Genomic DNA, 13,665 nt, shown 5'->3' with positions numbered 1-13,665 from the left:
ACTGATCTCATCATGTATAATATCATAATAGATAAACATTTTAAACTATCATATATTTTTATATCTTAGATAAAAATTTCTTGAAAGATACACTTTAGAAATTCTATAACAAGAATGACTAAATAATCTCAAAGATGTATATAATACATTAAAGGAATTGAATATATAATATATAATTAATATTTTTCCAAAATATAAAATACCAGGTCAAGATGTATACACAGGAGAATATTAGATGTTACAGAAGAATTTACATTGGATATCTATGATCTCTTCACTGATATAGAAATCAAATGGCATTCTAACATACTCAGTGCAGTCAGCATTGTTCAGATGTCAAAAGCAATACCATCACAATAAAAAGGAACTACACCTCAATATTTCTATGAATGAAATGCAAACATCTTCAATAATGTACAAATATGTATTCTAGAAATGTAAAAATTATATTGATTTTGAAAACTGAACTCTTTTCTAAAGTGACGTTTGTCTGTGAAAAAACAGACCAAAAATTTCACAATATGGTCTCTAGTCTATTAAGGCAATATTTCAAGGTAAAAAGTTAATGTAAAATCAGTCACTTTCCTATGTTCTACCATTAAACCATTTTAATCTGAAATTAAAAAAAATATTTTTACATAAGGAAAAATGTTGAGATAATTATTTGTAAACATAATAAGGTATATAAGATCTATAGAAAATAAACTACAAATTTATGATAAAAACACCCAAGATTATATAAATGAAGTGACATTCTATGTTCATGAATAAAAAAGCTTAGTAGCATTTTAATGTCAATTCTTCTCAACTTCAAGTGCAGATTCAATATAATCATGATTGATATATAAGGAAAGTATTTTGTGCATATTCACAAACTTATTTTAATGTTTATATGGTAATCAGATGTCAAAAGTATCCAATGCAGTGTGAGAAGACTCACATAGTCAGGGGTTTATTTGACAAACAGATAAAAAATATAGAATAGTATACTCAGAAATGTGCCTGCATAAATGTCCCCAGTTGTTATTCAGTCAAGAAGAAAAGACAGTAATGAAAAGAGGAGTTCTTTTAGCAAATGACACTGAACAAGTGGAAATCCCCATGCAAAAATAAATCACTGAGTCTAAAAAAAGACCATACAGTCTTTACAAAACTAACTCAGAATGGATCACAGTTGTAAACGTAAATGCCAAAACCATAACAGAAAAATAACAGAAGATAGCATCACAAAAATTTCTATGAGTTTTTGGGTACAGCAATATATTCTACACACAATAACAAAGATATGATCACTAAAGTAAAAATAATTGATAAATTGGAGTTTATAAAATTCAAATCTGCTCTTGAACACACAATTAAGAGAATTATAAAGAAAAAATATAGAGTGGAGATATATTTTTCCCAAGTACATATATGCTAAAAACTTCTAGAATATCTATCTATCTATCTATCTATCTATCTATCTATCTATCTATCTATCTATCTATCTATCTATCTATCATCTATCATCTATCTATATCTATCTATTTATATCTATATCTATCTATATCTATATCTATCTATCTATCTATCTATCTATCTATCTATCTATCTATCTATCTATCTATCTATGTATATATATATAAACATAGAGACCTGAACAGAAACTTTATCAGAGAAAATATATGGGTGCAAAATAAACTTATGAAAGCACTTTTTGTATCATATATCATTAGGGATTTGTAAGCTAAAATGAGATATCCTTATGCTGCAATTAGATTATGTAAAATCCAAAACTCTGTTCAAACACAAACTGCTTACAGAATTGTGAACCCTGAAGAAAATGCTTCATAATTGGGAGAAATGCAATTCACCACAATAATTATAGAAGTTGGTTTTGGCACATCTTACAAACCAAATAAAAAATTTCATATTTACACCAATCAATATGAAACATTTACCAACACAAACACTACATATTTAAAGCTTAGGATAACTTTATTTATAATTGCTAAATATTGAATGCAACCAAGATGTAATGAAATATGTAAATGGGTCAAATAACTATGATAATAAATATTATAGAACAGTATATGTAAAATATATATGACCTAGCATTCCTTAAATAGACTTGAAAGAGCCTTATGTGCACATGTGAAAGGGAAAAACAAAGCATCCAAAAAGGCTAAATAATACATGAACCTGACTAAATGATATTAGGAAAAAAAGCAAATCTACAGAGACAGAACAAAGATCAGTAGTTGCCATTGGTTAAGTAGAAAAGAAAGCTTATGAGAAAAGCACAATACATTTTTTGATATATTAGAATTATTCTGTATGATACTAAAACCATAGATACAATATATTATGCATTTTGAATAACTGGTGAGGAATAGTTCAAAAAAGTAAATTCTGGTATAAACTATAAAATTTGATGAATAATAATTCATAAGTAATGATATGCTGATGATAACAATATACTACAGAAATGTAATAAACTAGTAAGAAAGTTAGCTGTTTGTTCAGGCACAGTAGAGTTGCATACAGTATAGCAGAATTTTTGCTTATCTTTTCTATAAACCTAAAACTGCTCTAAAATAGAATTTCATTGTTTTGAATTGAGATAGAATTGCATCACTTCCTCCCCTCTATATGTATATGTTTGCATAAAAACATAAATAAAACCTGTTTAGTCTGTTTTGTTGGTGTGTATATGTTTTCATGGATGACCACTCTGCACTGGACAACCAATAAGTGGGGTCACCACTGGGAGAAGCAAACTATCCTTTAATAAAATTAGATTTCATTTTTAAAAAAATGTTCCATTTTCCATCTAAAAATTGGGGACAATAAAACTTACCTCAAAGGTTGTTGTGAAAAAAAATTATTTTGTGCTGTGTTGCATTGCATTAGAGATACAATTCAAGAGAAATCATCTATGTGAGGTAATGTTACAGTGAGTTAAATCTGTAGAGAAATACATATTTTACCATGGGACTAGAGTGAACAATACATGCAAAACAATGCGATATCAAAACTAGAAATGCAATAATCAAATTCATGGATGTTGTGCTTTATTGTAGTGGTAATAAGTAGTCTTTGGAAGTCTACAAATTGGAGTGGAGGGTCACTGAAATGGCTCAGGAAGAATAATCAGAGACATTAGGAATTGTTATTGAAGAGACTGCTGTATGATAATTGCTGTGGGATATATTTCTGTATGCTGTGAATATGTGTTGCTCCCATTGGCCTATGGCAGGGCAGGATGGAGCCAGGTGGGAAAATCCAAGAGAGATAGTGAGAGGAAAAAGGAGAGTAAGGGGAAATGCCAAACAGCCATCCAAGGAGCAACATGTAAAAGCCACAAAACATGTGGCGATACATAGATTCATAGATATGGGTTGAGTTAAGTTATAAGAGCTAGCTAGAAAGAAGTCTGAGCCATCGGCCATGCAGTTTGTAAGTACTATAAGCCTCTGTGTGTTTACTTGGGACCAAGTTGCTGTGAGATGTGGTTGGAGAGATTCGTCCGACCATGGGGCCAGGCAGGATCAGAGAAACTTCTGACTACATGATATCACTCTAGAAATGGAACGATTATATAGAAATAATCAGACATGCCTTGAGACCAATTGATGTCATACTTAGGAGGATAATTGGAGTATTACTGAAGTTTGCACCCTTCATGGCTAGGAAGAAATGATTCATGCCTTTATATAAGAATGCTAGTAGTTGCTAGAATAGTAAGGTACAACATAAATGATGCTAATATTAGCTTGCATTATATCCTTGTTAACAGGAATGAGAAAACTCATTTTGAAGATTGTTTAAAACTCAGATTTATCTTAATTACCATGTTATTAAAAGTCTATATACACATCTAGCCCATGAATTAAATGAACCACATTGCCATACTCTTGCATACTATTGGATTGTAATTTAATGTTTTCAGCTTTAGCAAAAGGTGAAACTAAATCATTACATATTTGCATATCCTTTATATGTGTAACTGGCCTGTAATGTAAATATTAGCTTAGAGTTCAAGGAATTATAGCCAATTGATAATTAGATACTTCCAGTCAGTATCTATAATTGTGACTTTTAAGTCCTTTGTGGTTATTTGAAATATTTGATGGATTGTATTTTAAAACTGTCAATTGTTAAAATCTGTTTGTAGTTTGCATTTAGTTTGCATGTCAATTGAACTTCAAAGTAAGAATTATTTCTTGATGTGACCATATGGTGTCTGGGTGATGCTGGAATATCATTTGAAAACAATAAAAGATTACTACACTATTAAGGAAAGTATAAATTGAACTAAAGTTTATTAAAGTCTTTCAGTAATAAAGGAAGACATTGATAACAACTTTTAATCTACAGTTTAATTTGTGACTAAAATAATGTGCATATAAACAAGAATCAAGCTCTTGATTTTTGAGATGATTTTGGATTTGTGAAGAGAGCCTTTTAAGGTTACTGATGTTTGTTATATGGAAAATTAGGTAAAGTTTCTTAGGATAAAGATGAATCCAAATTAATTATCATATGTTATTAAGTACTCCATCATGATAGCTTGAAATATATGATTAATAGAGTATATAAACACATGTATATGCAAGTAATTTTGTATAACTAACAAGAAATTCTACTTTAAGAGTTTCCTCATATAAGAAAGATCATGTAATCTTTATGTGTCTAGTTTATTTCACTTAACATAATACCCTCCAGAATTATAAGTATTTGAGGAGATGAATATCTTGAGTGTTTGTTGTCCACATTCAACACATCATTATGATTTCACTTTGTACCTATAATTATCAAACTAGGTTTATATATCAATCTACAACTAAATGCTTATAAAGAAATCTCAGAAACAATAACTTCCAAAGATTGTTGTAGATTATATAGAAATGTATTAGAAAGAAATTATCAAGTTAAAATGAAGACTTACTTTAACTGTTCCTTTGAGAAAAAATAATTGCATATAGCAGGGACAGCCATTTTGAAGTCAATGTTGTTATTCTGCTGAGAGTTCTATAACTTAATCATCTCAAGAAAAATCTTTTATAGCTGATACATTAGTGTGCTAAACTGTTCCTAAAATGCATTTAAATGTTGAATACTGTAAGTCAATACTGGTAGGTACATTTAATGTATCTTATCTGGCATATAATTGTAAGGAGTCCAAAAATGTGGTGGTATTGTGTTCCCCAAAATATTGTGCACTCTAATAAACTTAACTGGGGTCAGAGACAGAACAGCCACAATATTAAACATAGAAGTTAGGCAGTGGTAGCACACGCCTTTAATCCTAGCATTCCAGAGACAGAGATCTACCTGGATCTCTGTGTGTTGAAGGATACAGCCAAGCATGGTGACTCATGCCTTTAATCCCAGAAAGTGAGCCTTTAATCCCAGGGAATGATGGCAGAAAGCAGAAAGGTATATAAGGCATGAAGACCAGAAACTAGAAGCATTTGGCTGGTTAGGCTTTTAGGCTTCTAGCAGCAGTTCAGCTGAGATCCATTCGGATATGAGGACTCATAGGCTTCCAGTCTGAGGAAACAGGAACTGGCAAGGTGAGGAAGCTGTGGCTTGTTCTGCTTCTCTGATCTTCCAGCATTCACCCCAATAACTGGCCTCAGGTTTGATTTTATTAATAAGTACCTTTAAGATTCGTACTACACAAAAGCATTCCTTTTCTTTGACTTTCAAATATAATATAAATTTCTAAGTTTCTTTTTATCCTTGTACAACTCTAGTGACTGCGTTTTATGGCTGCCTTCAACAGAAACACTGGGGGAAGGTGTATTCATTATTTAGGAGTTTTAGTGTACTTTGCTACCTTATACTCTCAGTGTACTTCCTAACAGCTTTAAATCAACCATCACACTTGAATTCAGAAGATAGACCTCAAATAGCTCACCACTTCTTTCTTTCAAACTCTAATTAAGCTGGATTTCATTTTACAATTTTATGTAAAATATGTGCATTCAGATAATGAGGGAAAATGTTTTCCTAAAGCACATATTTGAGTGATAGCATTGCTACTATTAACTAACATATAATTTATGTTTTCATAAATTAGATAACAATGCCTTTTGAAAACACCTCTTCTTACTCCCTTTGTTATAACACGAGAAGAAATAAAAATGAGAGGGCAGAGAGGAAAAACTAGATATTAGTATTTTGTTATTGTAAGAAGTATCAATATGAGTGCTATCCATAATAATATTTGCATAGCCCATAATAAATTGTAAAAAAATGTAATGATATTTTAGAACATAGGTTAAAGAATATTTTTTGAGCACTGTCCTAAACAGAAAGACTACTGTAACAGAATGATTTTTAAATACATTTTAATAGGCTAATATCCACATAGTTTAATTTTATCTTGGAATTGCTCAAAGACGGTTTTTAATTTTACCAATTTGAGAAGCAAAAAGTAGACAACTATTTTAGTGTGTAACATTTTACCTAATGACATGTTTATCACAAGTAGAATGCATAATATTTGAGAGTTATCATTTAAGATATCTAAAATACATGAAAATATTTCAACTTGCAGGAAATGCATTAAATTCCTGGTAATATTATACAATATTGATATTTACTATTAAAATGGAAAGCAGGTTGGTATTTTAGCATGATACTTATTCTTTATTAACAAAGATTTCAAATTGCAGTTATAAGCATTCCTGTTATTGAAGAATTATTTTCTTTAATAATTTGAATCTTAGGTGATATGTATTCTGCCTTATTAACTCACCTATTAAATCTGTTTCAGAAAGTTACATAATAAAAATTATGTGAACATAAGGAGATTTTTTTCAGATATTAAACATTGTAAAATCCTACTGATACTATTGATGGCCCACAATGTTACTACCATATAATAAAACAATTATAAAATGTTAATAAGAATGAATGAAGATGCTTTAGAAAATCTTCCTAGTGCCTTAATGTAACTACTTTATTGAACACTGTCTCTTTTAGGTCTGGATCTGCCATTTATGATGATGCCTCATCCCCTACTTCCAGTCAGCTTACCTCCTGCATCAGTTGCCATGGCAATGAATCAGATGAATCATCTCAATACTATTGCCAACATGGCTGCTGCAGCTCAGATTCACAGTCCACTCTCCAGAGCTGGTGCCTCTGTTATAAAGGTAGGAATCACTATTCTGAAGAAGACAAAGGTATTAATTACATACAAGCTTTGATAAATATCAGCAGTACCACTAAATTGTCAGTAATAACACAGAGATCATTGACTCCATTACTGTGCAGTGTTTTTTTTTATCTGGTTTCTTACTAGGCCTGCCAGGATTTGCTATTATTTGGGTTTGTTTTCTTGCTACTGCCACAGATCTCTCTTTTATTCAAGTCTTGTGTCGAATTCAAATGCACAGTGTATAGGATGTGCGGCCAAACTAATCACAGAATGGAGGGGTATGTAAAATACATTCTTATTTGTGGGATGATGCAATGCAAACATGGTACATTTTTTTTTGAAGTTTGAGAGAAAATTGTAAGATATTCTTCACTGTACAGTATTTATAATCAGAAAGGCTTTGGTGCCAATTCTAGTTTGCCACTGATTGATTGAATGACCTGTATTATGATACTTCACTCTCATAAATGTATTTCTTCAATTTTAAAATGAAAATCACAGTAACTTTACTATTTATCCATTGGCTAACTGGAGATAATATGAACAAATATTTGGTAAAAATCAGTAGAGCCTGGCTGGGGAAATGGCTTATTTGATAAAGTGCTACTACCCAAGCATGAAGACCTGAGTTCAGATTACCAACACCACATAAAAAAGCCAGCCATTGTCATGTACTTCTGTAACCTGAGAACTGAAAGGATAGAGACAGCCATATCTATGGAGCATGGTATCCAATCGTTCTAGCCTGTCAGTGAGCACCAGGTTTTGTGAGAGACTCTCTCACAATGTAACGGGGAAAAGAAATAGTGAAAGACAACTGATGACAACCCCCGAGCTACATAGGCACATACATATGCACTTACACATACATGCACATGTACAAATGTGTACACAATTGTGCAAGAAGAATATATATATGATGATATATATATATATGTGTGTGTGTGTGATGAAAAACCCAGCAAACATTAAAAAATATTTATAATAATTTGTCAAACAGTCAAAATCACATTGTCATAATTTTTCAAAAGTTTATGGCAATTAGGTGATGAAAAACAAATTATATGTTGTAATTACTACTGTTTCCTATTATTTTGACTCATGCTTTGTTTTTCTGTTTCAAATAGCAAATGAACTATACATTCCAATATATATTTTCTTTTGATGAGGGAGTGATAAAGAGTATATAGGATGGTAGGAGAAGAGTCAGTCAAGCCCGTTAATTAGTCCCTTCTTCCTTTTATTTATTGGACAGATATTTTATCTTTCATATACAATGGACAGTAAAAGAAAGGGATAGGATATACTTTCTAACTTCCAAGAGCTTACAAACTAAATATGAGGTAAATGAGTACTCAAACTTGTACTAAGAAGATAAACTAATGGATAATATATGTAAATCAACAAATAATTGGGGGAATTCAGAGGAGAGATAGATGAGCTCAAGCTTAGAGAAGAGGTGAGATGATGTCAGGAAATGCATTACAGTTGATGGACTTCAACTTGAAAAGTGATCATTTTTATAAAGTCACATATATTTCAGTGGTTAAGTGGAAGTCTATTTACTGTATATAGCTCTTAATGTGTTGATGTCCTATTTGTTTGAATGTCTTCACGGTGTTAACTGAGAATTACAGTTGCTTTTGTGAACAAATTGTCCAAAGATGTTACTTAACTGATGGAATTCATTTCCTATTATTTTGAAACTGGATAGCTACTAAAGAAACAACCTCACAAAACGTTGAGAAATTCTATTAAAAAACAGAAAGTTAATAATACGATACCTAACTATAAGAAGGTACATTTTGAACCTTCATCTTTATTTTAAAAGAAATTGCTTCAAAAGAGCTTTTTTGTGAAGCACAGTCTCAAATTTCAATTTATTAAATTGTGGGCATTGGACAAGGATACATTTTAAGAAGTTTTATTATAATACTTGAGGGATATAGAAACTATTAGAATAAAACCACATTTTAATCTACATTCATAGAATACTTTCTGCTAGAAATTTAACAAAGGATACTTAAATACATGTTGCTCAGTGTTTTACAAAATGTCTGAATTAAATTCATCATTTGTCCAAACTATATAAAAAATAAAAATTTTGACATGTAGTATTCAGAAATAAATGTTCTAAGTATGAAATGTGGCTTCTTTATGACAAATTTACTTTAGGTTATGTCCCAGTGGCTTGCTTCATAAAAACCTCTTGGTTTATTAACTAATAGAATCAATTTAAAACACAGGTAAATATCAAAATTTGATATACAAAATGATGGACTAAGATAAGTTTCAAAAATTCAGTGTGTTAAATTTTATGCAATTCATGAAAATTCACAAAATACTTGCCCAAGTAAATATATATACTACTTTCCAGTTTATTCCAAACTCTGTTTATAATTTTCCTGAAAGTTAATTTGCTGTATTTGTCTCCAATTTTCAGGTTTCTTAAAGTGAATACACATATGCATGTAATAATGATTTATGAAAAGTGAAAGCATAAATTTGATAGTGATGAGGGTGTATGGAAGTACTGGAGAGAATGAAGGCAAGAGAGAAATATTGTAATAATTTTATAATCTTAAAAACAGAGCAATGAATGTTATGAGGTAGAGACAAGTGTGACTGAGTGCATCTTTCCAGAACATACACACACACACACACACCCACACACACACACCCACACACACATATATATATATATATATATATATATATATATATATATATATATATATATATATATAATTTTTATATTGTTACACTGTATGTTTGGTTGTTTGAATGCTCACAGATGCAGTTGAACCTGACATTTAGTGTACTTATTTATGAATGTCCTATGTGCTTAGTCAAATTATGTTGAATATTATTTACAAATAAAAAAGCTCAGATTACTATCATTGATTTACAAATTCAGCTTTCTAGCTCTCATATTCGAACTATTATTCAATAGTGTACCTGGAAATCATCTCTCAAAAAGCAAAACCAATTCTACTGATTATACACACACACACACACACACACACACACACACACACACACACACACACACACACACAAGACAACACTCAACATACAAATGAATAAATAAATGGTTAAAAAAGAAACATATCAACCTGTGTATTTCAATTAGCCTTGTGATTGTTCAGAAAGGAGAGTCTGCTGAGAATTATTATTGCTTTTTTGTTGTCAATTTGAATACATAGTAAACATAATTTAATAAATTGTTAATGTGTGCAAATTATTACATATTTCTGCCTTGTATTCTTCTTCTTGAGGACCTGTGAACTGTAGTTGGAATTTTCTCTGAGTCACCTACCAGCTCCCAAATAAAGACACTGAGACTTATTATTAATTATGAATGGTTGACCTTAGTTTCAGCTTGTACCACTAGCTCTTATAACTTAACCTGTTTTTAGTAATCTAGGTTTTGCCTTGGGGATTTTTACCTTTCATTCTGTATGTCCTACTTTCCTGCTTCCTCTGGTCTGGCTGGCTGGCCCCTGGTGTCTCCCTGGCATCTCTTTGTTTTTTCCCTGTGCCTAAATGCCTCATCCTACCCACTCTTTGACTGGATATCCTGCCTATACCTCCTCCCTCACTATTAGCCATCATGTCACAGCAACAGTCACTTATTCTCAGCAGCATAGCCAGCTATGGGTGTCTGCAATATACTACTCAATGAAAAAAGTAATTAGTTCCCATAACTGATTGAAGCTGACAGCAATAGGAAATTGATGACATAATAATTCAAATGTCTAGAAGATAATTTGACAGACATATATTCTGAATTTAAAAGCAGTTCCTTCTTCATGAGGACCTATGACTACCGGACTCACAAGCTTTTGTTCTAGCTTACAGTTCTAGATCAGAGTCCTTTCCTGTGAAATGGACTATGAATCCAATTGGAAAGGTTTACCTAGAATTTCCTAAAATTCATGAAAGTCCTGCTATTGTTATACCAACATGCACATCTTAAATGGCATTTTAACAGTGTATCACAGAGTTTGAATTACAACTATTAACAATAATTCTACAATAATTACATGGAAGAAATCTCCCAGTACTTTGAAGGTTAGCCAGCAGGGAGGAAGCTTGATATCCATGTCCTATATCCAAAGCATATTTCATCTTGAGCAATAGTCCCTTACATTCTAATACTATTATGAATCCAACAGCAGTGACAATAACCTCAACTCTTCCCTGGGCCAATAGTGTTTTTTTAATATTTCTTTTAATTGTTTTAGAATTTCATACATATATAGTGTGTGTTGATCATATCTACCTTTCATTTCTCCAACTCCTCCAAGACAATGTTAACCATATCCTCTTCCAACTTCATGTGCCCCTATTTTTAATATACCGAGTCTATTTAGTTTTTATATATTTTCATGACAGTAGGACTATACTAGAGCATGGACAACCTACCAGATACCACATCCATAAAGAAAACTGGCTCTCCTTTCCTCAGCAGCCATTAGCTCCCATTGTCTTTGTAGCTAGGCATTGGGTCTTCAAAAGTTTCTCCCCTCCATGATGAAACTTTGATATTCTCTATTTTATGGAGGCAACTATCACTGCTGTGAATTCATGAGGCAAAAGCCCTGTCATATTCAGAAGACGCTGTTATTCAGCAGTCTTCTCCAACTTCTGGCTCTTTCAGTCTTTCTGCCCCATCTTCAGTTATGTTTCTTGAGTCTTTGGTGGTGATGTTTATAAAACATAAGTCCCATTTTGGCTGAGCATCCCAAAGACACATATTTTCTGCACTTTGACCAGTGAGGTATCTCAGTATTAACCACTATCCACTTCAAGAAGACACATCTCTGGTAAGGACTGGGAGCTATACTAATTTATGGATGCAAAGATAAATGTTTAGAAAACAGTCTGGTAGTCTATTCATTGAGCAAAATAAGAGTTATTCTTAAGGATGTGATTCATCCATAGTTTAATTTAACACCTCAGTGGATTCTGGAAGTGCCTTTTCTCACCCTCATGGAATACATTATCTCAAACCCGTCACGCTTCTGCTTCTACTGTTCTGCCAGATGCTTTTCCAAATTTGTAACAAACTTAAGTTAAAGTTTTATTTTCCATGAAATAAAACTGTAGCTGAAGTTTTCTTGTGTCCCGGCCTGCTGGTTGTCTAGACAAATCTCTCCCACTCATATCCCCCATGTAAACACACAGAGGCTTATATTAATTAAAACTGCTCAGCCATTAGCTCAGGCTTACTACTGGCTAGCTCTTAGACTTAAACTCAGCCCATTTCTGTTCATCTATATGTCACCATGTGTTCTGTGGCTTTACCTGTGTGCCATTACATGCTACTCCTTACATGGCGGGTAGTGTCTCCTGACTCAGCCTTCCTCTTCCCAGAATTCTCCTTGTCTGCTTATCCCACCTATACTCCCTGCCTTGCTACTGGCCAATCAATGTTTTATTAAACCAGTGTACAAAAGCATTATCCCACAGCATAAATGTTTTCACAGGAGATATGGGAAAGCCTTAGGAATAGTGGCCACTATCCAATCCAAGTAGATTCCAGTTGATACCAGGGATCAGCTACTAAGGAACTACTAAATAAACATATCAACATGGTCTAATAAAGCATGAAAGCACTCCATGACTTGTATGAATTGCTCATTAAAAGAACAGTATTAGGTATAGCAGTGTGAATGGCAGAGCTTATCATATTAAGCTCTCTATAATCTGTAATTATATTTCATGAGCCATCCAGCTTCCTTATCCTGGGATGCTGCTTTGTGGCCTCTTTCATATGCCTATGTCCAATCCTGATGTGCTCAGGGGGCCCTGCTCAAGCTGCTTGACTTGGCACAGGGCCTAGAGGCAATGAGCTAATTCTCTGGCCTGCTGTGGCTGTCACTCTGGTGGAATCTTGGGTCTGACAGAGTATGGGATTTTGCGGTGCCTGGAATGGGAACCTCTTCCTTAGACACAATTTCTTTTTTTTTTTTCTTCTTCAAATTCTTAAATAGGTCTTTAAATAAAAAAAAAACAGTACCAGATATTGGGGTAAATGCTGAAAGTTCAGAGAGACAAAGTAATAAGCCACTGCCAAGTGTTACCTTTAGGACTCCTCAGCCTGAAAGGGGTTCAGTTCCTGTCTCTTCAATACTTATATACCTTTCTCCTTAGTACTGGGATTAAAGGTGCTTAGACACAATTTCTGAGAATTTCGTATGCTGAATGAACAATTCCAGTATACCTTTCTGAAGTAGGGGAATTAAACAAATTGAGACAAAGTTAATCCTTTAAATATGCACTGTTCTATCATTTATAGCATTTATGAACTGTTATTTAGTTATAAACTCTTATTTAAGTTTAACAGAACAGAATTTTTCTTTCTGTAATATTTTGCCTGAGTCGAGCTCAAGTCGTGCCATATTTGCTTTCAAGTGCTCCATACAAACTCTGTTGCTTGACTCTATATTTTCTTATCTTTTTCTGATTGCCTTTGCACACTATGGAGCCAAATTACATGGAAGGCT

General features: G+C 32.6%; 1 protein-coding gene across 7 annotated transcripts in view; it reads left to right on the top strand.

Annotated features, from left to right (window-relative positions):
- The window catches only part of Dach2 (dachshund family transcription factor 2), a 497,078-nt gene that overhangs the window by 387,210 nt on the left and 96,203 nt on the right, over window positions 1-13,665 (top strand). For all 7 annotated transcript variants that reach the window (XM_076562911.1, XM_076562912.1, XM_076562907.1 and 4 more), the window contains one exon: window positions 6,976-7,148. In XM_076562911.1, the coding sequence (XP_076419026.1) occupies window positions 6,976-7,148 (173 nt within the window). The remainder of the gene's footprint in view (window positions 1-6,975; window positions 7,149-13,665) is intronic.

This window comes from Peromyscus maniculatus, chromosome X (assembly GCF_049852395.1).
Source record: "Peromyscus maniculatus bairdii isolate BWxNUB_F1_BW_parent chromosome X, HU_Pman_BW_mat_3.1, whole genome shotgun sequence".
Lineage (NCBI taxonomy): Eukaryota > Metazoa > Chordata > Mammalia > Rodentia > Cricetidae > Peromyscus > Peromyscus maniculatus.
The sequence above is the reverse complement of the archived record's forward strand: the minus strand, read 5'-3'. Positions and strand labels throughout refer to the sequence as shown.